Source organism: Indicator indicator, chromosome 11 (assembly GCF_027791375.1).
Source record: "Indicator indicator isolate 239-I01 chromosome 11, UM_Iind_1.1, whole genome shotgun sequence".
Classification (NCBI taxonomy): domain Eukaryota; kingdom Metazoa; phylum Chordata; class Aves; order Piciformes; family Indicatoridae; genus Indicator; species Indicator indicator.
In genome coordinates this window covers 3,867,863-3,889,946 of record NC_072020.1, presented here as the reverse complement: position 1 = coordinate 3,889,946, position 22,084 = coordinate 3,867,863, and the positions used below count along the sequence as shown (strand labels likewise).

General features: G+C 47.2%; 1 protein-coding gene across 1 annotated transcript; it reads left to right on the top strand.

Moving 5' to 3' along the window:
• Positions 1 to 813: 813 nt before the first annotated feature.
• FKBP9 (FKBP prolyl isomerase 9) lies at positions 814 to 18,059 on the top strand. Its single transcript, XM_054384876.1, has 10 exons — positions 814 to 1,073; positions 5,546 to 5,691; positions 6,710 to 6,899; positions 8,165 to 8,310; positions 9,117 to 9,306; positions 11,528 to 11,673; positions 13,077 to 13,263; positions 15,885 to 16,030; positions 17,073 to 17,236; positions 17,798 to 18,059. The coding sequence occupies exons 1-10, from the start codon at positions 814 to 816 to the stop codon at positions 17,978 to 17,980; spliced, it is 1,758 nt and encodes a 585-aa protein (XP_054240851.1). The 3' UTR covers positions 17,981 to 18,059.
• Positions 18,060 to 22,084: the final 4,025 nt, after the last annotated feature.

Sequence of the window (22,084 nt, the reverse complement as noted above, 5' to 3'; positions counted from 1 at the left end):
GAGTTTTGATATAAAATGGAACATTTACAGTGGGGTTTTGTCTTCAAATAGTTGTTCTATCACTCAATGACCACCTCCACCTCTGGGAACTGGAAAAGGAGAATTGTGGGCTGAAATGGAAACAAATTTAATCAAATAAAAATCCTGCTATTAATACTAGTAGGAAATACACCTGGTTATAGTCAGCCAAGGTAGTGATGGTGTGCTGTGCATTCCCATTGTGAGCACTACGTCTGCAGTGAAAGCACGATGGTCACAAAGAGGAGAGCAGGCCTTGGGAGCAGGATGATGAGCAAGACCCTCCTGGGCTGGCAGCCGTCAGGAGGAGAGCTTGCCCACAGCAAGCTTACCAATTTATAGTGGACGTGAGGTTTATGACACGAATTACTTCTGCTGGGTCAGCTGCTCTGGCTTTTTGCTCCTCCTGGTTTTGGCACCTGGTTAACTCGAGGCTGCTAAAGCCCTTGGTCACTCAGTAAGACCATGTATCGTCGCGGGGGGAGGCTGGGAGGGCGCCCCGAGGCATCGCCACGTCGCAGAGCTGCCAGCCCGCGGCCGGGGAGGGGACGGACGGGAGGGGATGGCGGTGGCAGCGCTGCTCCCCGGCTTGGGACTGCGCAGCCCCGCTGGCGGGGGGGGGGAGCTGGCGCCGGGACTCCTCCTTCCCCCGTCCCGGCTGCGAGCGCTTCATCCACGTTTGCAAGTTTGCAGCGGCGGGAGGAGGAGCGGCAGGGCCGGGCGGCTTCCTTTCCTTCTCCGTCCCTCCCCTCGCCAGCCGAACGCGCCCTGCGGCTGTTCCGCACCCGTCCCTCCATGGCGGGGCCGGCGGCCGTGCGGCGGCGGGGCCCGGGCCCCGGCCCCGGCGCGGTGCTGCTGCTCCCGGCGCTCTTGGTGAGCTGGGCGGCGTGCCAGGCGCCGCCGGTGCCCGCCGCCGAGTTCCCCGGGGACGGCACCGAGCTCAGCATCGAGCAGCTCTTCGTGCCCGAGAGCTGCCCGCGGGCCGTGCGGCCCGGGGACTTCGTGCGGTACCACTACCTCGGCGCCTTCCCCGACGGCACCCGCTTCGACTCCAGGTCTGGTTTGCGAGCGCCTCGGGCTTGGCGAGCAGTGCCGCTCCCGGGGTGCAGCCCCCTCGGCGCTTGGCTGGTGTGAGGGTGCGCTCTGGAAGGAGGAGAGGAGTGAGCGGTGCTGTACCCACGAGAGTTCGGAGGTGGTAGTGCCCCCGCAAGGGCTTGACGGGGATGTTCAGGGATGGGACTGAGCTTCGGTCCATGTCCCATTACGCTTCCCAGATGTGTCCTGCGAGCACTGTTGGGGTGACCAGTTGGAAGCAGATCGGTAGCAAGCTGGGCAGCGTTTTACAAGTGCGAAGTCAGGATGTACATGGCTACTGTGGGAGCAAGCGCCTGAAAGGGCAGAGAGCTAGGCTGTGACTGCTGGAGACTAGGGTGAGACCTCTGTGGTGAACGAGTCCAGTTCGCTGTAGTTTGCATGCCGTGATGGATCCTCACTGCTTTCTTCCAGCTGTTTTTCCAAGGTGCTGACCAGGAGCTTTCTGCTCCAGGAGAGAAGACCGTCAGGCTGCTCGGCTAGCCTGGTAAACAGGAGCCTGTGTGGTGTCCCAGCCTTTCATAGCATTCAGTGATTTCTGGCCCACTTCTTTCTCTGTTTGCTCTGTCTTCTCTAGGCTCAAACCTACTCGAATATGGACATTTCTGAATCATTATCTTTGCCAGGAGCACAGGAGTTATCAGGCTGTGCTTACACAGAAATGTTTGGATCAGTTACCCATGAATAGATGGTGACCTATGTACAGTGAAAGGCCTGGCTGCTTTCCTGCTGTTTTTTTGAGATCAGGAAGCCTAAATAGTGGGATCAGGAGCCTGTGAAGGATGCTGATGCTGCTGACAGCTTGTTTGTTTTTTCTTGCTTCATTCATTGCCACTGATCAAAGTATTACTCAGAAAGAAAAACCCAAATGTATTTTCAGTAATCCCAGTAATCTCCCTTGTGTTTCAAGGAAAATCTACAGCCTTAGGGCAATAACTGTCCTTCAGAGTCAGCTCAGCACTTCTGGAGCTGACTGTACTCCAGTATGCCAGCAATGCCACTTCACCAGCACCTTTCTGGAAAAAGTGTGGCTTGCTATTGGACTTTCAGCTTGCATTGGTGCAGCCTCAGTGGAGAGGCACAGCAAGGGCAGTGAATTCGTTGGGAAGTGACAGTTTTGGAGAAGAAGCCTTAGCTGCAGGTGTGAGGATACACAAAGGCAGCGTCCTCACGGCTGGCTTTACCAAGCTGTGACAATTGGCAAGCCAGCCACGTGCTCAGCAATGTGCTTCTGATTCCTCCAGACACACGCTGAGGCTTGCTTGTGTGCTTGAGTTGTGCCAGCAAATTTCTGCACTGTGGCAGGGCACCTGGAAGGGCTTCCCAGGGGCTGGCTCTCGTTTAATTCCAACTTCTTCATGATTTGGCTCAGAATTTATTTGGGAGAGGAACAGGCTGTTAGGGCAGTACAGCACTGGTGTCATTGAGTCCTCTCAATTTCAATATATATAGACTGTCATCATTACTATTTAGCTTGAGTATTTGTATGGCTGCCTTCATTTCAAAGAGGTGCAGAAATCAGGGCTGTTCAGCCTGGTTGCTTTTTTTTTCTAGGTGGCAGCTCATCTTGGTGAACATTTGTTATTAACTAACCATGTTCTTTATTTAAGATTGATGACAGTGGTCTATCTTGTTAAGATGATGGAAAATTAAGAGGGTTTTATGTTCTGTAGCTTGATGGAATAAATATTTTAGAGTATTTGTTATAAGATCTTCATATTTTTTGTCCCTGCATCCAAGTCAAAGATAATAATTTTATGCTAAAATTGTCCTACTAGTCCATTTTTTCTGCCCATTTCAGCTGCTACCTATTTGGGGCCTTTTAAAGTTTATGGAAGTATTTCCCAGCATCAGTTTTCAGTCAAACATAACTATGAACTGAGTCTAGAAAATATTCTGGGTGCTGAACTGAGGGCAGTTTCACTTTGGAATAGGCTGCCCGGAGAGGTTGTGGATGCTTCCTCCCTGGGGGTGTTCAAGGTGAGATTGGATGAGGCCTTGAGCAAGAAGAGTCTAGTTGAGAGGTGTCCCTGCCCATGGTCGGGAGGTTGGAGATGATCCCTGAGGTCCCTTCCAGCCTGAGCCGTTCTATGACTTTATGATTCAGGTGCTGGGAATGTTCTTGAGGTTTAAAAGACTGCTTCTGTGTTTCCTAGCAGAAGGTGGTGATACTGCCCTTCTTAACAGGCTGTTGACAAAGCCTTAGTACTCATGACCATGTCACAGAAATTAACTAATGTGCCTTCTGTTTCTTCCATTCCCTCCTCCCCACCCCCCCCCATTGGTATTTGGATTTTTATTTCTGTGGCCATAAAAAAATTTGCATTTTAAAGCTTGAATTTAACTGCATAGTCATCTGCTGTTAATTTGGTAAATTCCAGTAATCAAAACTACTTTTGCTTAGTTCTAAGGAATCTGCACAGTCAGTCCTGCAAAGCTGCATGAGCTGTGCCTTGCTTTGTCCAGTCCTTTCCCTAATATCAGTGTTTTCTTAATTGCAAGCTGATTTTTGTCAAGGAGAAAAAAAACCCTTTGTGGTTTGGAGTCCATCCCAGCTGTATTGCCAAGCTTTGTCAATTGCTAAAAAATACCATTTGGGGGGGGGGAGAGGGGATTTCTTAGCACCTGTTATTAGTCTTAACATCTTAATTATGTTTTTGTGTGGATAATAGAATTTTTCAGGAGCTAATTTGAATGTTTTCCATCCCTGCCTGGGAGCAGGAATATTTGTGCAATGAAAGTGAATGCTCTGTATAGAGAGCTGTTTCTTTTAGGGGAACGTTTGCCAGGATGGGAGAAAAAAAATAAACCAGAAGATGGAGCAAACAGAGATCGCTCAGTAAAGTATTTGAGGGATTTGAGGCTCTGGGACTGTTAGGAGGCTCAGTATGTTGTGGAAGTGATGTCTACAGCCTTTGAAGGAAAGTTTGACATCATTTCCCTAGTGATATCTAGTTCCTGGCTGCTTTCCAGAATATTTCAGCAGGCAGAGGCACAAGCCTTTTTTTTTATACTTACTTTTTTTATAGGGCTGCCTTTTATCTGTGAAAAATAATAAGAGTCCTTTGAATTGGAAAAGCAATTTGAGAAAATGGGAAGCAGTAAAAGCTTAAAAATAGGCATAAAGCTTTGGAAATGCTTCCTGCTCCGTCTTTGTCCATTGCTTCAAAAAATTAAAAGGGCAGTAATTCAGGCACAGCAGCATGGGGTCACTGTGCAGATGTAAGGTGGTCAGACTAACCACATGAGCTACTGTTAGTGTTCTGCTGGAGTAACACTGCTGTTCTCCAGCCTCTCTGCAAAAGTGGAAATCGTCTAAGGTGCATTTCTTTTACCTTTCATGTGATCACAGTGCGAGATCGTTTAGCTGAAGAAGTTGATTCTTGATCTGGCAAACTCACTGTTTGGTGCATGTGCCTGGCTTCTGCAGTTCCAGTCTTAGTGACATGGGAGTTGGGGATGTGGAGGAGAAAATAAGTAACCAGCTGGAGAAAATAAATAACCAACCGGCAAGTCTCACCCCAGTTACTCAAAAAAGGCATCTTTTCCCCTTTCCTCTTCTCCCACAGAGGGTTCCCAGCCATCATGTATCATTTTGTAAAGCTTACTGAGTTTGTGTAATATTTATTTGGCTTTTTTCATCAAAATCAAATTGCTGACCTCCTGCTGTGGGAGCAGCCATCCTTTTATCTCTTCTAATAGTGTTCATTTTTTTCTTCTTTATCCATAATTTTCCAGTCCTTACGTGTGTCAGTGTGTAAATAATCCATTTGTAGTTACAGGCTTTGGGTGCCTGTAGTGTAGATCACACACTCTTAGAATTCTAGCAGCTCACTATCTAGCAGGTTTCAGCTAGATAGTCAGCAGTGAACAGGAGAGCTGGGGTGAAACCTCTGAAGCGCTTAGATTTGTCCCCTTCCCTTAGCAACTGTCTCATGATAAAATTGCACTGGTGGGGCAAGAGGGGGGGCAAATTACACAATCACAGAATCACAGAAACATTCAGGTTGGAAAGACCCTCAGGATCACCAAGTCCAACCCAGAACCCTACTCTGCAAGGTTCACCTCTAAACCATATCCCCAAGCACCACATCCAAACCACCTTTAAACACATCCAGGGTTGGTGACTCCACCACCTCCCTGGGCAGCTCATTCCAATCCCTGACCATTCTTGCTGGGAAAAATTTTTTTCTAATGTCCAGTCTAAACCTAGCCAGTTGTAGCTTAAGGCCATTCCTTCTTGTCCTATCAGTACCTGTGAGAAGAGACCAGCAGCAGCCTCCCTACAATGTCCTTTCAGGTAGTTGTAGAGAGCAATGAGGTCTCCCCTCAGCCTCCTCTTTGCCAAACATAATTACGGTTAAGCTCTCCAAATCCCAGTGGAGCAGTGGGTAGATGAACTGCTGACCTTTTTTACCTGCTTTATCCCCTTTAGCTATGACAGGGGATCCACGTTCAACGTGTTTGTGGGAAAAGGGCAGCTGATTGCTGGGATGGACAAGGCCCTGGTCGGGATGTGCGTGAACGAGCGGCGCTTCGTCAGGATTCCCCCCAAGCTCGCCTATGGCACCGAGGGCGTCTGTAAGTGCGGCGTGGGGCCAGCCAGGAGCTGCTCTGCAAGGGTTCTGCAGGACCCAGGGGAAGTGGACGCATGGAAGACAAGGGTAGAGATTGCAAAGCTATGTGTCCAAGGACACAGAGCTGTTGGAGCGAGGTCAGAGGAGGGCTGCAAAGAGGGCTGGAGCACCTCTGCTATGAGGACAGGCTGAAGGAGCTGGGGTTGTTCAGCCTGGAGAAGACTCAGTGGGGAGGGGATGCCTTAGAGCTGCCTTCCAGTCCCTGAAGGGAGCCTACAGGAAGGCTGCAGAGGGACTTTTCATAAGGGTGTCTAGCAATAGGACAGGGGAGAATGGTTTGAAGCTGAGGGAGAGCAGGGTTAGACTGGAGCTTAGAAAGAAGTTCTTCAGAAGGAGGGTGGTGAGACTCTGGAGTAGGCTGCCCAAGGAGGCTGCCCTGGAGGTGTTCAAGGCCAGGATGAATGAGGCCTTGAGCAGCTGAGTCTAGTTGAGAGGTGTCCTCTGCCCACGGCAGGGTGGCTGGAGTAGATGATCTCTGAGGTCCCTTCCAACCTGAGCCATTCTAGGATTCTATGAATTTCTGAGAGGTTCCACCCTGCTCAGGAGTGTCTATTAAACCTACAGCTCATGGCTCCAGGCTGCCTCTGCATACAAAAGGAAGAACTGCTGATTGTAGAGGACATTAAGCAAAGAAGCTTTGCTACTGAAGTTAGTTATTGATGTTTACTTCACTGTTAAATACTTACTGTGTCTTGGCGTAGCAGTGCTGCACTAGGTATGGCAGTGCCAAAAGCAGCTTTGCTCTGCAGGCTCAGAGGCAGCAGTTTGCCTGAGGGATACAGTTAATAGCAGTTCATGTTGCCAGATTTCCCCTAGTTTTGTAGCTGCAAGGGGTCGGGGGGGAATACAGACAGGAGTAAGTCATACATTGTGGATTTTCTTTAGGGAATGTGTAGTTGGTTCCCTGTTTTCTGATGTCCTGTAGAAAATGTAAATAAGCTTGTGGTGGTTTGTTTTTGCAGCTGGTGTGATACCTCCAAATGCTGTGCTCCATTTCGATGTGCTTCTGATTGATCTCTGGAACTCAGAGGACCAGGTGCAGGTTCAGACTTACTTCAGACCTGAGAAATGCCCTCGGACAGTCCAGGTGTCTGACTTTGTCCGGTACCATTACAACGGGACCTTCCTAGATGGGACCCTCTTTGATTCAAGGTATGCAGCTGTTGTGTCTCTTTGTCTGTTTTATTAGATATTCAATGTCCCTCGAAACCATCACTTCCTCCCCTGCATTGGTATATTCCAGTGTAACAATTAATGCTAATTGCCCAGGAAGACAAGAAATGAGAGACAGCATCATGTGAGTGTCAGGAATTTATTCAGGGATTATGGGACAGCAGTACTGACTCAAACCAATGAGACAGGACATTATTTCTGGCTAAGCATTACCAGCCCAGACCCTTTCTTGTTCCAAAATGTCATTCCCTGTGTCTGTATTGCTCTTTACTGCAGTCAGCTAATAGTTCCTACCACCACTGCAGCATAGCTGTTCATCTTGGATACAAGCAGAGGTTGGGATGAAGTTCAGCTGCTAACACCTCCAGACTGAGATTTGAAGTTTACAGCCTGGGTGCTTCATTAAAGTTTGCTGGAAAATGATGCATTAATACTAGCTGCCATTCTCTGTGTGAGCTACTTTTCAAACCCTCTGTTAGGGGCCTGAAATAGCTGAGCATTCAGAGAAACACTGCCCAGCCAGCCCCTGGTAAATCAAGGAGTGCTAGTTCTGGAGCAGCAAGCAGCATATTGTGCACGTGGCTTTCACAGATAATGTTCTCTCCTCTGGCTGGCTGATGTTTCGCTGTGTTCTCATCTTCTCTATTTCCTTTTAAGTGTCTTTTTTTTTCTTCTTTTTTATCTTTTGCCCTCTTTGCCCTTTGCCTGCTTTCTTTCTTTGCCCCTTGCCTGCCTGCCTACCTTCTTTCTTTGCCCCCTGCTTGCCTTCTTTCTTTGCCCCTGCCTGCTTGCCTTCTTTCTTTGCCCCTTGCCTGCCTGCCTACCTTCTTTCTTTGCCCCTGCTTGCCTTCTTTCTTTGCCCCTGCCTGCTTGCCTTCTTTCTTTGCCCCTGCCTGCTTGCCTTCTTTTTTGCCCCTGCCTGCCTGCCTTCTTTTTTGCCCCTGCCTGCCTGCCTTCTTTTTTTGCCCCTGCCTGCCTGCCTCCTTTCTTTGCCCCCTGCCTGCCTTCTTTTTTTGCCCCTGCCTGCCTGCCTTCTTTCTTTGCCCCCTGCTTGCCTTCTTTCTTTGCGCCCTGCTTGCCTGCCTGCCTCCTTCTTTGCCCCCTGCCTACCTTGGTTTTCTGTGAAATTATTTTATTTGGTTTTTTTTTTCTGTATTTTTAAAAATTCTTTGTTTCTTTGTTTTGTTTTTTTTTTTTTTTTTTTTTTTTTTTTCTGTTTTGTTTTTTATTTTTGTTGTTTGTAGCCATAACCGGATGCGAACTTACGATACCTATGTGGGAATTGGATGGCTGATTCCTGGTATGGACCAGGGTCTCCTGGGAATGTGTGTAGGAGAGAAGCGCATCATCACAATTCCACCTTTCCTGGCGTATGGAGAAGAAGGAGATGGTAAAAATGATTCTCTGGGGTGGGTGTGTGGGGGGAAACCAAACCCAACTATTCAAATAATTTGTATTTTCAAGGAAATCTGTACTTTGTGTATTTGAAATGAATGGGCAGCACTAACACCTGTTTCAGACAGGTGGAACAAAGTGATGGAAAGAGAGCTTCAACATATGTTATGTCCAGGATTGGATTGATTAGAAAGTATAAGATTAAAAAGAGGAAAGTTTCTTAACAGACATGTTTTTGACACAAGTTTCAATCAGAGAATGTAATCTGTGATTAGTATCTAGTGACTCCAAATACTTGAAGTCCAATGACAGCATAATTCTTTCTGGCCTAATATTTAAGGCTGTCTTTGTGGTGTGCAAGGTTTCATATTCCTTCCATGGCTTCATGTCCGTGAACTGTGGTAGCCTTCTCGATGGGTAACAAAACTTTTTGAGGCTGTGTTCTAAAATTTTGCCAAGATCTTGAACTCAGTGGTTCTCAGTCAAAGCAACTCACACTGTGTTGGAGTACTGTGTCTAGTTCTGGTGTCCCCAGCATAAGAAGGACACAGAGCTGTTGGAGTGAGTCCAGAGGAGGCCACAAACATGATATTGTTGGGCTGCCCAGGGAGGTGGTGGAGTCACCAACCCTGGCTGTGTTTCAAGGTGGTTTGGATTGGTGCTTGGGGATGATATGGTTTAGGGGTGAACCTTGTAGAGTAGGGTTCTGGGTTGGACTTGGTGGTCCTGAGGGTCTTTTCCAACCTGAATGTTTCTGTGATTCTGCTGATTCTGTAATTTTCTACTGTAACACTTCTGTAGGTAAGGATATCCCTGGCCAAGCTTCCCTGGTCTTTGATGTGGCTTTGCTAGACCTCCATAACCCCAAAGATGGGATTGCAATTGAGAACCAGCACGTGCCTGAATCTTGTGAGCGGAGAAGCCAGGCGGGAGACTTTGTCCGCTACCATTACAACGGCACGCTGCTGGATGGCACTCTCTTTGATTCCAGGTAACCAACCCGTGCAGCCCCACAGATCCCATGTCCAGCTTGACTTCTCCATAATAGATCTAAAGAGAATTCTTTGTGTTTCCTTCCTTTTTGAAATGTTTGTGTGGAGTTGGAGTATTTTCTTCTTAAAACAAACAAACAAACCAACCAACCACCTCACAAAAACCTTTTCAATATGGGAAGGAAGCCAAAGACTTCTTTTGTATGATGACAGTACCACAGATGCCATCTAGGGGTGGTGATCCACCTGGTGAAGCTATGTGTGCTTTAGACCTGTGTCTGAAGTCTTTTTGTGCCATAGAGTTTGTCTGCCAGATACGTGGTACTGCTGAAGAGAGAGAGAATAAACATGATTCCCATTTTGTGTCTTGAGAATTGTGAGTCAGCCTGCTAGTGGCTAGTGTGAAATTAACCTCAACCAGTCTTTCCATCAGTACTTGAAAACAGTGCATTTTGAAGGCTTATGTCTTTCAGGACTGAATTCTGCAACAGGGTTTCTGTGAAGAGGGATTCACGACCCTCACATGCAGATTGATATGATGAGTAATACCTTTGTAGCTTCCTGTCACTTTTGTTTGCACTTCATTGAGTGATGCTTTACTTTTTTCCACTCCAGTTTTTAGAACAGCTGGCACAAGTAGCTAAAAAGAGTTGAAAACCAGCCACTGTGAAGTGTTTTATGAAATAAACTCATGGAAAAATGTCTAGTACCGCTACAGGAGCTGTAAGCTGAAGCTGAGGATCAGTTTGTCAACAAAAGCTGCATAGTGTGCTGTGTGTGCTGCTTCCCATGAGGAGGAGTCAGGGAGTTGTATATCTCATGTAAAGGAATTGAGGTGGGGTAAGGTTCAGAATAAGCCTTGACCTCCCCATTCAGCTGCCTGGCTTGGAGGGAGGATGGAAAGCCAGAGACCAGATCAGCAGCTATCACTGCAGACCTCAACTGACAGCTTATGAGAACTACTAAGTGAAGAACTTTAAGCTTATCCATAGGCTATCTGCCCAGAACCTCTCTTTGTGGATGTAGGGATGTAAATGGATATGGTCTGTAGTAATTAGACAGTTTTTGAAAACGGCTGTGGTGTTTGTGTTAGGGTTGTTGTTAATAACTAGTAGTAAAGGCTTTGTAGACAGCAGCCTCTACAGCATTCTGAAGTGCTGACAGTTGTTAGAGGACTTCTTTCTTAGAGGGTCACATCCTGGCTTCCAGCAGAATCAACAAGAAGGGCCAATATCTAACAAGTAATCTATGAAGAAATAGGTCAGCTAACAACAATTACTGAAAGCCTTGGAGTTGTCCAGGGAAAAGAGGCTCACAGGGGACATGCCAAAAGCACTGATTGTCTGGGGTCAAGATCTTTAATGATCTTTTCCTCAATTTTTTTCCCCTTGCAATGTTCAGCTGCAGAACTGCCCCTGGGCAGGGCTTTCTGGACTTAGAGCAGTTGACTAAACCTCTGAATTGTATCAGGGCCTGTACTGGTCTTGCTCTTTGCCAGAGTTGCCTTGTAAAGATGAAATCAAACGTTTGTGCCTTTGTGTAGCATGCCTTGAAGAAAGGCAGAAGGTAGACACCTCCTTGTAATAAACACAGTTGGTTGCTGTAGGCTTCTTTTATTGCATTGCTGAAGCAGATCCTGCAGCCCACGTACAACTGATTTGTCTGGTTTGGCAGGGAGGGAGAATATTGACACTCTTTTGTTGTCAGGACTCATTTGAATGCTGTGCAGCCCAGGAGAACCTATAGGTCTCAGCTCCTCCTTGTAGTCATTGAACTACATAGCTGTGGCTGTGAAATGTCTGGATGGTGTCTCATGAATGTAAACCATATCCAGCTGATAAACAGATATTGAAGTAGAGTCAGAATGAGGAAAACGTAAAGCAGAAACCATTTTTTTCCTAGTTGTTTATCAAACCATGTTCTCTGTTTAATCTAAAATACATAGGTGAGCTTTTTCTTTCAAAGTACAGAAGAAATGGATTTGCAAATAAGCTGTTCCCTAGCCAGGATCCCAGTGCTGGTGAATAAATGATGCGTGCTGATGAAACGTTGGTGGCCTAGATTCATTGAACATGGTGATTGCCTCGTGCCTCTCTGGGGCTAGTTAATGGCTGTGTGTTTGCTGCTGACTGGTGTAAGGGTTGTGCTGCAGAGCTCCTGCAAGGCTCTGTGTTTTCTGCACTACTCCTGATGTTGCTAAAATGCAGATGTTCCCCACAGCTACTCACGGAACCGGACCTATGACACCTATGTGGGCAAAGGTTATGTCATTGCTGGAATGGATGAAGGCCTGCTAGGTGTATGCACTGGGGAGAAAAGAAGGATAATAATTCCCCCTCATCTTGGATATGGAGAAGAAGGAAGAGGTGAGCTTGACTTCTTGTTCAAGTCTTCCATAATGACTGGAACAGGCTGCCCAGAGGGGTTGTGAAGTCTCCCTCTCTGGAGATACTCAGAACCTGCCTGGATATGCTCCTGTGTGATCTGCTCTAGGTGATCCTGCTTTGACAGGGGGATTGGATTAGATGATCTTTTGAGGTGCCTTCCAACACCTAACATTCTGTGATTCTGTAGTGCACTATTGTTTAGTGCCTCTGTGCCTAGTTTCATTTTGGGGGGCATTTGAAAGGCTTGTGGATTAGTTCATTATTTTATGAGCATGCAGATGACAGGATTACACCCAGAAGTTGCAAAATTATTTTAATTAGCTAAATAGGTGGTACAAGAAGAACTCAGACCAATGTCATATGTAATCAGTGGCCTGAAATTATTTGGATAATTAGTGTTTCAGGCAGACTGCTGCTTGGTGACCTGAACTCATTTGGATAATCACTGTTTCAGACAGACTGGTAGCTGGATGCCAGGAGCTCTGGCAGTGTTAGATCTTCCTTCCTGTGTGTCTAACCAGCTCTATATGCTAAAGGAATTAATCATGTTAAGTTTTCTGTCCTGTTCTTTCCACAGCCACAGGTTTTGTGGACTCCTAAGCTGCCTGTGTAAGCAGTGGATGCATGTAACAGCACACTGTCTGTGTATGTATAACATACAATTAACATTCCTTTGGGAAAGCTCATTAGCACCTGAAAAGATTGCTGTGAGGGGCTGAATATGAGAACCCTTCTAGCTGATCACACTTTCATGGTTACAGTTTCAAAAGGTACCTCCTGGCTCCTTATTTGGCAAAAGAGACTTGGAAGAAAAGCCTCTCTTCTAGGAATGCAAATTGTCTGCTGTGGATTTGGGAATTAGACTGTCAACTAATCCCATTCCTGGATCTGGATGTGTCTGTCATTCCTGGTAATGCAGTTGCACATTATGCTGAGGTGAGGAAGAAGTTGCTAACAGGATGTTTTAAGGAAATGTAACCTTTTAGACACAATGGCATTCCTTGAGCCTGAGAGGTCCTACAAGAATTCTGACGGTCAGTGATGAAGTGGTACATGAAACACAGATCAGCTATTTAGGGTGGTCACAGGAAATCTATGGTTATTGCTTCCCTGTTGCATCATTCTCAGTAGTGCAAACTTTCCCCTTCACTGTTGGATTGAGTGCAAGTTGAGTGCCTTTCCACTGCTTCTCTTTCCTACATACAATGCAGCTTGCATCTGCTGAATACAGAGGAGGTGTAATCCTTTAATTCTGAGTGAGAAGAGCAAAATGACTCAGTAGCAGACACAGTGGCAATCCCTACTCCTAGAGGGTGCAGTACGTGGTCATCACAAACCTGCCTGGGTTCTCTCTTCACTTGCCCAATTTGCTTCCTTTTTAGGGAAGATTCCAGGATCTGCAGTGCTGGTCTTTGACATCCATGTGGTTGACTTCCACAACCCCTCAGATTCAGTCAGCATTACTGTTAACTACAAACCTTCCAACTGCACTGTGCTGAGTAAGAAGGGAGATTACCTGAAGTACCACTACAACGCCTCGCTCCTGGATGGTACCTTGCTGGACTCGACGTAAGTACATCTCCTGCTAAACACCCAGAGAATGGTTTGGGTTGGAAGGGGCCTCCAGAGGTCAGCTAGTCCAACCCCCTGCAGTCAGCAGGGACATCCTTCACCAGATGAGGTTGCTCAGAGCATTTTCCAACAAGAAAATATCCCTAGCAGCTGTGAGAGCAGAAAGGAATTCCTGCAAAGTGGGCAGGCAGTGAATAAAGGATTTGGAAGTGAAAATGTGGCTATTTCTGTAAAATGGATTTATTTTTCTTTTTATATCTGCCTGCCTAAGGTATATAGGGGGAGGAAAAGAAAAAGGCAATCTGCTGGAGCATGGTGAGGGAACTGGGAACAAGGAGGATGTAGGAGTGTGTTGGAGAAGAACATAAACACTATAGGGGAGGGATGGAACAGGCTGTGTGCATGGCAGTGTTTGAGTGGGCTAAGTCAGGTGTCTGGCCAGTCATGCTGGAATGACACAGGGCTCAGCATGCCCACCTCCAATACTGCACCCAGGCCTGGTGTCCCCAGCATAAGAAGGACACAGAGCTGCTGGAGTGAGTCCAGAGGAGGCCCACAAATATGATCCAAGGGCTTGGAACATCTCTGCTGTGAGGATAGGCTGGGGGAGCTGGGGGTGTTCAGCCTGGGAAAGAGAAGACTCCAGGGGGACCTTAGAGCTGCCTTCCAATAGCTGAAGGGATCCTACAGGAAGGCTGCAGAGAGACTTTGCATAAGGGTGTCTAGAGACAGGACAAGGGGGAATGGTTTGAAGCTGAGGGAGAGCAGGGTTAGACTGGAGCTGAGGAAGAAGTTCTTCAGTAGGAGGGTGGTGAGACTCTGGACTAGGTTGTCCAGGGAGGTTGTGGCTGCCTCACAGAATCACAGAAATCATCTGGTTGGAAGAGACCTCAAAGCTCATCCAGCCCAACCTTTGACTCAGCACTGAAGGGTCAATACTAAACCATGTCCCTAAGCACCAGGTCCACATCCTGCTTAAACACCTCCAGGGATGGTGACTCTACCTCCTTCCTGGGGGTGTTGAAGGCCAGGCTGGATGAGGCCTTTTGAGCAGCTGAGTCTAGTTGAGAGGTGTCCCTGCCCATGGTGGGGAGTTTGGAGTAGATCATCTCTGAGGTCTCTTCCATCCTGAGCCATTCTATGAAGCTGATTCAGTTTCTTGCGCAGGGTTTGCACTTGGTGCTGATTGAGTACTCCTGAGAGAGCCCTGCTGGAGTCCTGTCAAAGGTGCTTTGAGTGTGGTTTGTAGTAAGTGGTCACCACACATGGGTTCTGGTTTTCCTGTATTGTGGTGCTGCAGCAAGTGCTGATCAGCATTCAGAAACATCAGAGGGCTTGATATGACTGTGATGATGATGTTTGTGTTCCTCTTCCTGCTGACAGCATGTTTGGGGGAAGCAGGAGATTGCTCCAGTCTGGCACATTGAGAAGTGTTTGCTGCTAGCTTTTTTTGCTGCCTTCTTTTTTGGGACAGCACAAGTCATCTAAATAATGTTTTATTTTTGGAGGGGAAGAGGGAAAAGCTATTTTCAGTCAGGTTCTACTTAACATAAGCAGCAGCTCCTAGCTTTCCCAGTGTACACAATAGCTTGCAGAGCTGCCAAGCTGCTTTACATTGGAGCACATGGCAGGACGCTGTAGGCAAGGATGCATGCAAGGTAACATGTGTTTGGATTCTACACACCTCTTACATGGCAGGAATGTTCCATTCCTAGTCTGGAGCAGAGAGCAAGGGATGTTGAGACTCTCCTACTCAGAGCAGTTTGTAGAGAATCAAAGATGATGAAACATGGGATCCTGATTTGAAGGCTGACCTCCTAGCCACTGAATTGTTTTCTTTCCAAATAATGAATCTACAAGCGTGTCCTGTGGTGGTAGAGCCAAGCCAAAGAACCAAAGAAAGGAGACCAGCAGAAGAAAGGGTCCTGCTGCTGTGACACAAACTGAGGGAAAAGTCATTTAGCACTGCACTAACCACATGCTGTTTGACTTCTGGGCTTTAAACTCCTGATAACTTCTCAATTTAGACCTGAGCCACCAGCAGCAAGGTATAATGTGGTTAAGTAGCAATGGTATTCCCAAGCTGTCTTGATTAAGTGGCTCCCACATTGTAGTGCTTGATTGCATGAAAGGGATGGCTGATCCCTGGGAATGCACCCAGATCTTCAGAGGTTGGTAGTTCTGGGCCAAAGGGATGGCTGATCCATGGGAATGCACCCAGATCTTCAGAGGTTGGTAGTTCTGGGACAAGTGTCTATCTGAACTGTTTACATCTGCTAAAAAGCCCAACTTCATGAGTTAAAAGTATGTCAAAGGTAAAAGCCCTGATCTTGAGATAAGATACTTTGGGGGTTTAATTGAGAGGATTAATGTTTTTAATTGAATTTTGTTTGAGAAGCCTGCAACCTTAGTACCAGAGGTCTTGTCAACAGTAGGAACGCTTCTGTTTGGTGTTGGCTGTATCTTGCTGCCTTGAGAAGAGCCTCAGGTGACACTGCATTGGACATGCCAACAGGACACTAACCAGAAAATGCTATTTCTGTGGTAATTTTGAGCAACAGAAATTCTCTGTTGTGTGGTTGAGGGGTTTTGTAAGTGTTTCTCTCCTTTCTCTCCAGACACAGCCTTGGCAAGACCTACAACATTGTGCTGGGATTTGGGCAGGTGGTGGTGGGGATGGACATGGGCCTTCAAGACATGTGTGTGGGGGAACGCCGGACAGTTGTTATTCCACCTCACCTTGGTTATGGAGAAGATGGAGTTGGTGAGTGAGTGAAACCTATTGCACATCCACTGAGCATCTCTGGAGTAGCTGAAGCACAAGTCTGCCTGCTTGGTGTTTGCTGTGCATCAGGACATAGGATGTCTCTTAGCTGCTTGAATGCACTGAAAGGAACTTCTTGTCTGTGTTGCATTTTAAGCCACGCTGTTCCTGTGGCCAATACAAAGGCAATCCCAGGACAAAGGGGAACAGAGGCCCCTGGTAGCCTTGCTTTGTCAAAAGGGAAAGCTCCAGGCCCTCTGGTGTTGCAGAGGGGTGTAAACACTGTCCTCTGGGATAGGGAACTGGGTACTCAGGCTTGGACATGCGACATGTTATTCAGGAAACAAAAGTGAATGTGACTGTTCAGCACTGAGAGGTTAGAAAAGGGAGAGAAAACTTCAACATTCGAAAACTGAGAGATTAGAAAAGGGAAAGAAAACTCCACATTCAGAAGCTACAGGTTAGAAAAGGGAAAGAAAACTCCACATTCAGAAGCTACAGGTTAGAAAAGGGAAAGAAAACTCCACATTCAGAAGCTACAGGTTAGAAAAGGGAAAGAAAACTCCACATTCAGAAGCTACAGGTTAGAAAAGGGAAAGAAAACTTCAACATGCAGAAACTACAGGTTAGAAAAGGGAAAGAAAACTCCACACTCAGAAGCTACAGGTTAGAAAAGGGAAAGAAAACTCCACATGCAGAAGCTGCAGGCTAGAAAAGGGAAAGAAAACTCCACACGCAGAAGCTACAGGCTAGAAAAGTGATGGTCTGAAACACTGCAAACACTGACCAATCACTGGTGTTTGGTATGCACCCAGGTACCTTTCTAAGTGAAAAATGGGTGCAGTGTTGTTGCGAAGCTTCATTTGTGTTTGGATTACTCTGTCGAAGTGAACAGGAAGATGTGGTGGAGGTGGGGTCCTGAGGAATCACAGCAGTGATGCAGCTGTTGGAGCAGGGAGAGAACTGTGATTATGGATTGAAAGGGAACATACCCTTCAGTGAAGTGAGGAGAAATGTCCCTCTTTGCCCTTTGTTGTGACAGAAGGAGAAGTGCCTGGCAGCGCTGTGTTAGTTTTCGACATTGAACTGCTGGAGCTGGTGTCTGGCTTGCCTGAAGGGTACATGTTTGTGTGGAATGGGGAGGTCTCTCCCAATCTCTTTGAAGAAATAGACCAGAATCATGATGGAGAGGTTCTTCTGGAGGAGGTAAGCTGAAACAATGAAAAGACTTGCAGTGGTTTTCTCCTACCACTGTCAATGCATCCCCTTCTCCCCCTCCCTCTTCCTCCCTCCCTTCTCCCCCTCTCTCTTCCTCCCTCCCTTCTCCCCCTCTCTCTTCCTCCCTCCCTTCTCCCCCAGTGGTCTTTGTTATCAGGGAAACAGGAGGGTAGCATGTAATTTAAAACATTGTTACTGACTTTTAGAGATTAAAAAAAAAAGAAATAGAAGAATGGCCAAACTGCTTGAGATCATTTCCTGTTGTGGTCTCCCTGGTCAACAACAGCTACTTAGGGCACAAGTGTGAGAGGCAGAATTAGTGTTGAATTCAGGCTTCTCACTGTCTGCTCGCTGTAAGGTTATGGTGAGGTCTTGAGCCATTGCTGAGCCAGCAGCAGTCCACCCAGGAACTGAATAACCACTTCTGGACTTCTACACACAGTTAAGTTGTAAAATGTTGAACAGTCAGTCACAAATGAATGCTCTTTTGGAAATACTCCTTGGGTTTAAGTGTCTGCTTTATCATGAGCTGTTTTCTTCTCGGTTTAGTTTTCAGAGTACATTCAAGCTCAAGTTGATTCTGGCAAAGGAAAACTAGCTCCTGGGTTTGATTTTGAAAAGATTGTCAAAAATATGTTCACCAATCAAGACCGAGATGGAAATGGTAAAGTTACTGCTGAAGAATTCAAGCTGAAGGACCAGGAGGCCAAAGAGGAACACGATGAACTGTAAAGATAAGAGCAGAATCCTGAGCTGACCTACTGTCTGAAGGCGTGTATTGAAAGGGGTTTGGCAAGCATGTTTCTGAGAGCTTAGCACTTGGGCAGCCAGCCCTTGTCTGCATGTGCCTGCATGCTGGTAAGCTGGTGAAATGGGCAGAGGTTTTCAGTTGGAATTGCTGGGTCTGTTTGATCACCACAAGTGGTAAGGGCCTCCAGGCAGGGGGTGTGATGGACAGAGTGTGCTGCTGTGCCTGCTGTGAGAACCACGCCTCTGGTTCTGGGCTAAGCAAGTTCTCTTTGAACAGTGCAGCTTCACCTGGAGGGATGGATGGATGTGTAGTAGGGAGAAAACTCAGCAAGTACCTTTCAAAATGTAAAACAAACTCTTTTGTATTCAAAATATTTGTGAGAAGGAAACAGAAAATATTCCCCATGAAAAGAACCTGTAGAAATTGTTAGGTGTGGAGGCCAGGTCCTCTCAGAACACTCCTGAGCAAAGTGATAGCAGTTTGCCAGCAGCACATGCAGAGGACAGCCATGCCATTGCAGAATTTCCATAAGCTGTGAATGAAATTAACCAGGCCTGGATTTGCAGCCATGGATGTCTTGGGTTTTGACTTCAGGAAAAAGAAAGTTTTGCTCCCAGCTGCCTTGTGTTTAACTAACCATCTTTGACTTCTGCTGGCCTCTTGAAACAGTGTTTCAATCCCTCCTTCCCAAACCTTTCTGGTTGCAACCTTATTTATAAACTTCTTGTTAGACTTTAAATATTAGCATTGCTGGGTCCAAATACTGTCATAACTCCTGGATGCAGCTGATTTTGTGTTGGGTTTCTGTCTCCTATTTTGGGACTTGTTAGACTGAGGAGTAAATAACTTAGCACTTGTGCAGCAGAGCAGGCTGAGGTGGCGAACAAACAAGAGAGCGATGGAAGCAAGGGCTAGACTCATCTGGTGTGTCTGCAAATGTTTTAGCCTGTCCCTGAGTGCAAAATCAGCCCTAGGAGTGCTGTTCAGATTGTGAACTCCAGAGACAGTCACCCCTTAGATCTGGGTCACAGAAACCAGACCAAACAGGCCCCCCTCAGTACACTACACAGAAGGAACACAAACACCTGGAGTAAGACACTGCCACAGGCAAGTAGAAAGAAAGGGAGTCGTGATTTCTTTTATGCTTTGTGCCTAGTTTCTTGCTTCTCTTGATCTGTACATGTGGGTTGTAAGCTCCCTGAGATGCTCTTCATGAGAACTGGTATATTTCAGTTGGATGGAAACATTTTGCAGGGGATTCTCATACAGTTGTGGTAGGAAGTGCAGTGAGATACTTTTTTTTTCTTTTTTTTTTCTTTTTTTTTGAGTTTGATACCATTAAAAGTTTGAAACTGATCTTTTTGTTAAATAAAGTGTTGATCAACTATTACTGTTAAAGGTGTTTGTTTTATATTTCTGGTAGTTTGATACGTTGAGAACTTGAATTGAAGCAAATGTTTTTTTCCTAAGGGTGTCTAGCAAGAGGACAAGGGGGAATGGTTTGAAGCTGAGGGAGAGCAGGGTTAGACTGGATCTGAGAAAGAAGCTCTTCAGTAGGAGGGTGGTGAGACTCTGGAACAGGCTGCTCAGGGAGGTTGTGGCTGCCTCCTCCCTGGGGATGTTGAAGGCCAGGCTGGATGAGGCCTTGAGCAGCTGAGTCTAGTTGAGAGGTGTCCCTGCCCATGGTGGGGAGGTTGGAGGAGATGATCTCTGAAGTCCCTTCCAACCTGAGCCATTCTGTGATTCCTTAAATTACCCATCCCACTGTGCCATCAGCTGTGACAGTTGGGAGGGTGATGGTTCTCTGGGCTGGTGGCTCCAAGTCTCACTGAATGAAATTGTCTTACCTAAGAATCACAGAATGGCTCAGGTTGGAAGGGACATCTAAAGGTCATCTAGTCCAACTCCCCTGCAGTGAGCAGACATTTTCAACTAGAGCAGGTTGTTCAGACCTCTGTCCAGCCTGTCCTGGAATGGTTCCAGGGATGGGGCATCCACCACCTCTCTGGGCAACCTGGGCCAGCTTTCCCAGAAGACTTGCACCACATTTCTTCCTCCCTTGTGCTTGGAAGCAGGTTGCTCACTTGTTGCTGCGGTTCGGATGCATTGCTCTGCACACTTAGAGAGCTGAGATAAGGAGTGGTGGGATGCAAGTTGTGATGGGAGTGCTGCCAGCTGCAGGCTTCAGTGTGGAAACAACTCCTTCCTCTGTACCCCCAAACCCCAGCTCTGTCTTCTGGATATTCCAAATGGTTTTATCTGAGAAAATCTCAGTGAGTGACTCTGTGTGGAGGATTGTTCCAGATGATTCCCAGGAGGTGGCCTGAAGAGTTCCTAGTAAACCAGGACAGCAAAGTTGTCTTCCAGGGCAGATGCAGGACAAGGAGCAGCCCTGTGCACCACCTGCACTCAGATGGATTTCTTTTGGAAGTGTTTTTCTGTTAAGAAGGAAGCTTTTGTTGCCTACTCACCTTATCCCCCCGTGTCTTGAGGCTGCCATTTTGGCAGCTTTGAGGGTGCAGCTGTGGGGGAAAGCAGACAGTAACTGGAAAAACTTGGTGCAATCACTGTGTTCATATCGAGCATTTTCTTGCCTAAAGGCAACAGAAGCCAAAACTGCATAAAATCCAGAATGTTTGGTTACTGACACAGACTCTGTCAGTTCCTTTTCTTTCTGTTGGCAGCCATCAGCTCCTCCCTCCTAGGAAGGCTCAGGGTCAGCTTCCTTCTCAGAGCTGTGCTTATGGTGACTCCTCTCCCCACTGCTTCTCACCCTGTGTGGCAGCCTGCTGAAAGCAAGGGCAGTCTGCCTGCCAACCAAACCACAGCCTCTAGGCTAGGGGAGCTGGCTGGGAAGTGAAATTGTGCTGGCACGGACTGGCAGAGCTCAGCACAGCCCCTGCACCTCCAGCAGTAAATAAATCCCTCTACAAGGCAGTGATGGCTTGCTTCATGCAGGGCTGGGTGAGGCTGAGCAGTATTTCTGGACAGAGGACCAGTGAGTTTGTGAACTCCTGAGGCCAGTTGGATGAGAAGCACCAGTCCTGCCTCTCAGAAACACTACCCAGAGAGAGCAGAATTGCCCTCACCTGTTCACCAGTGCTGGTGTGGCCAGGGAAGCGTGTAGTGGCTTAGCCAGAGAGTGAACAGCTGCCATACCTCCTGCTGTGGCTGTCGGCCACGTTCCACATGTTCCCAGTTTTAACTCTTATCTGCATTCCAAAGGTAACCTGCCTGTAAATGGAAAATTTTGTCCCAGTGTAAACTTTGGGAGTAATGCCTGGTAATTAGTCTCTTGCAACTGGGGCCTGGTTGAGTAAGCAGTACATCCAAACACCTTGGTGTTTTTCACAGGGCCTTTTGGACTTTCATTTGGCACCTCTGACAAAAGAGCCAGCCTGATGGCTTGCATGAGAAAACCACCAGCACCAACTCTGCCCTCTCTCAAACCTTGATGTTAGCTCAGCTAACCCAAGCTCCCCTTCAGCCCCCTCCGTGCAGTGCTTCCCACTCTGCCAGTCTTTGCTCCCATCAGTCACACAACAACTGTGACATTTCCATGGATGCTATCACGCAAGTCACGCAAGCACCCAGCTTGGTTTTGTGTGTGTGTGGATGAGAGGGTGGACAGCAGCTCTCTTGATGCTGCTGACTCAGCAGCTGTTGCTGCTGCTTTTGAGCTCTCTCCATCTTCTGGCTTTGGCTGACAGGCTCTTGGCAGGCCAGGGCTGAGGCAGCTGCTGCTCCTGTCTCCTCCTGTCACTGACACTGCCAGGGTGCTTTCAGTTCCTGCAGGCTGCTGCTGCCTGAGTCATGGCTGGCAGACAGGGAGCAGCCAAAAACCTTATCATCTTCTGAGTCATCTTGTGGCTTAAAGGGTTTCTTGTGCCACTGGACAGCTTCTAGAGCTCCTGTAGGTTGTATATAAGGAGGACATCACCCCTCAAACAGTCTTTGCCTGTTAAGCTGCAGGCTGGAATTTCTGCAGGCTCCCCGCACTCAGCTGTTCCCCGCTGGAAGAGCACAGTGCAATGTGCTGGTGAGGGGATGCTCACCTGCCTCAGGCTGTGCATCCAGAACACAGG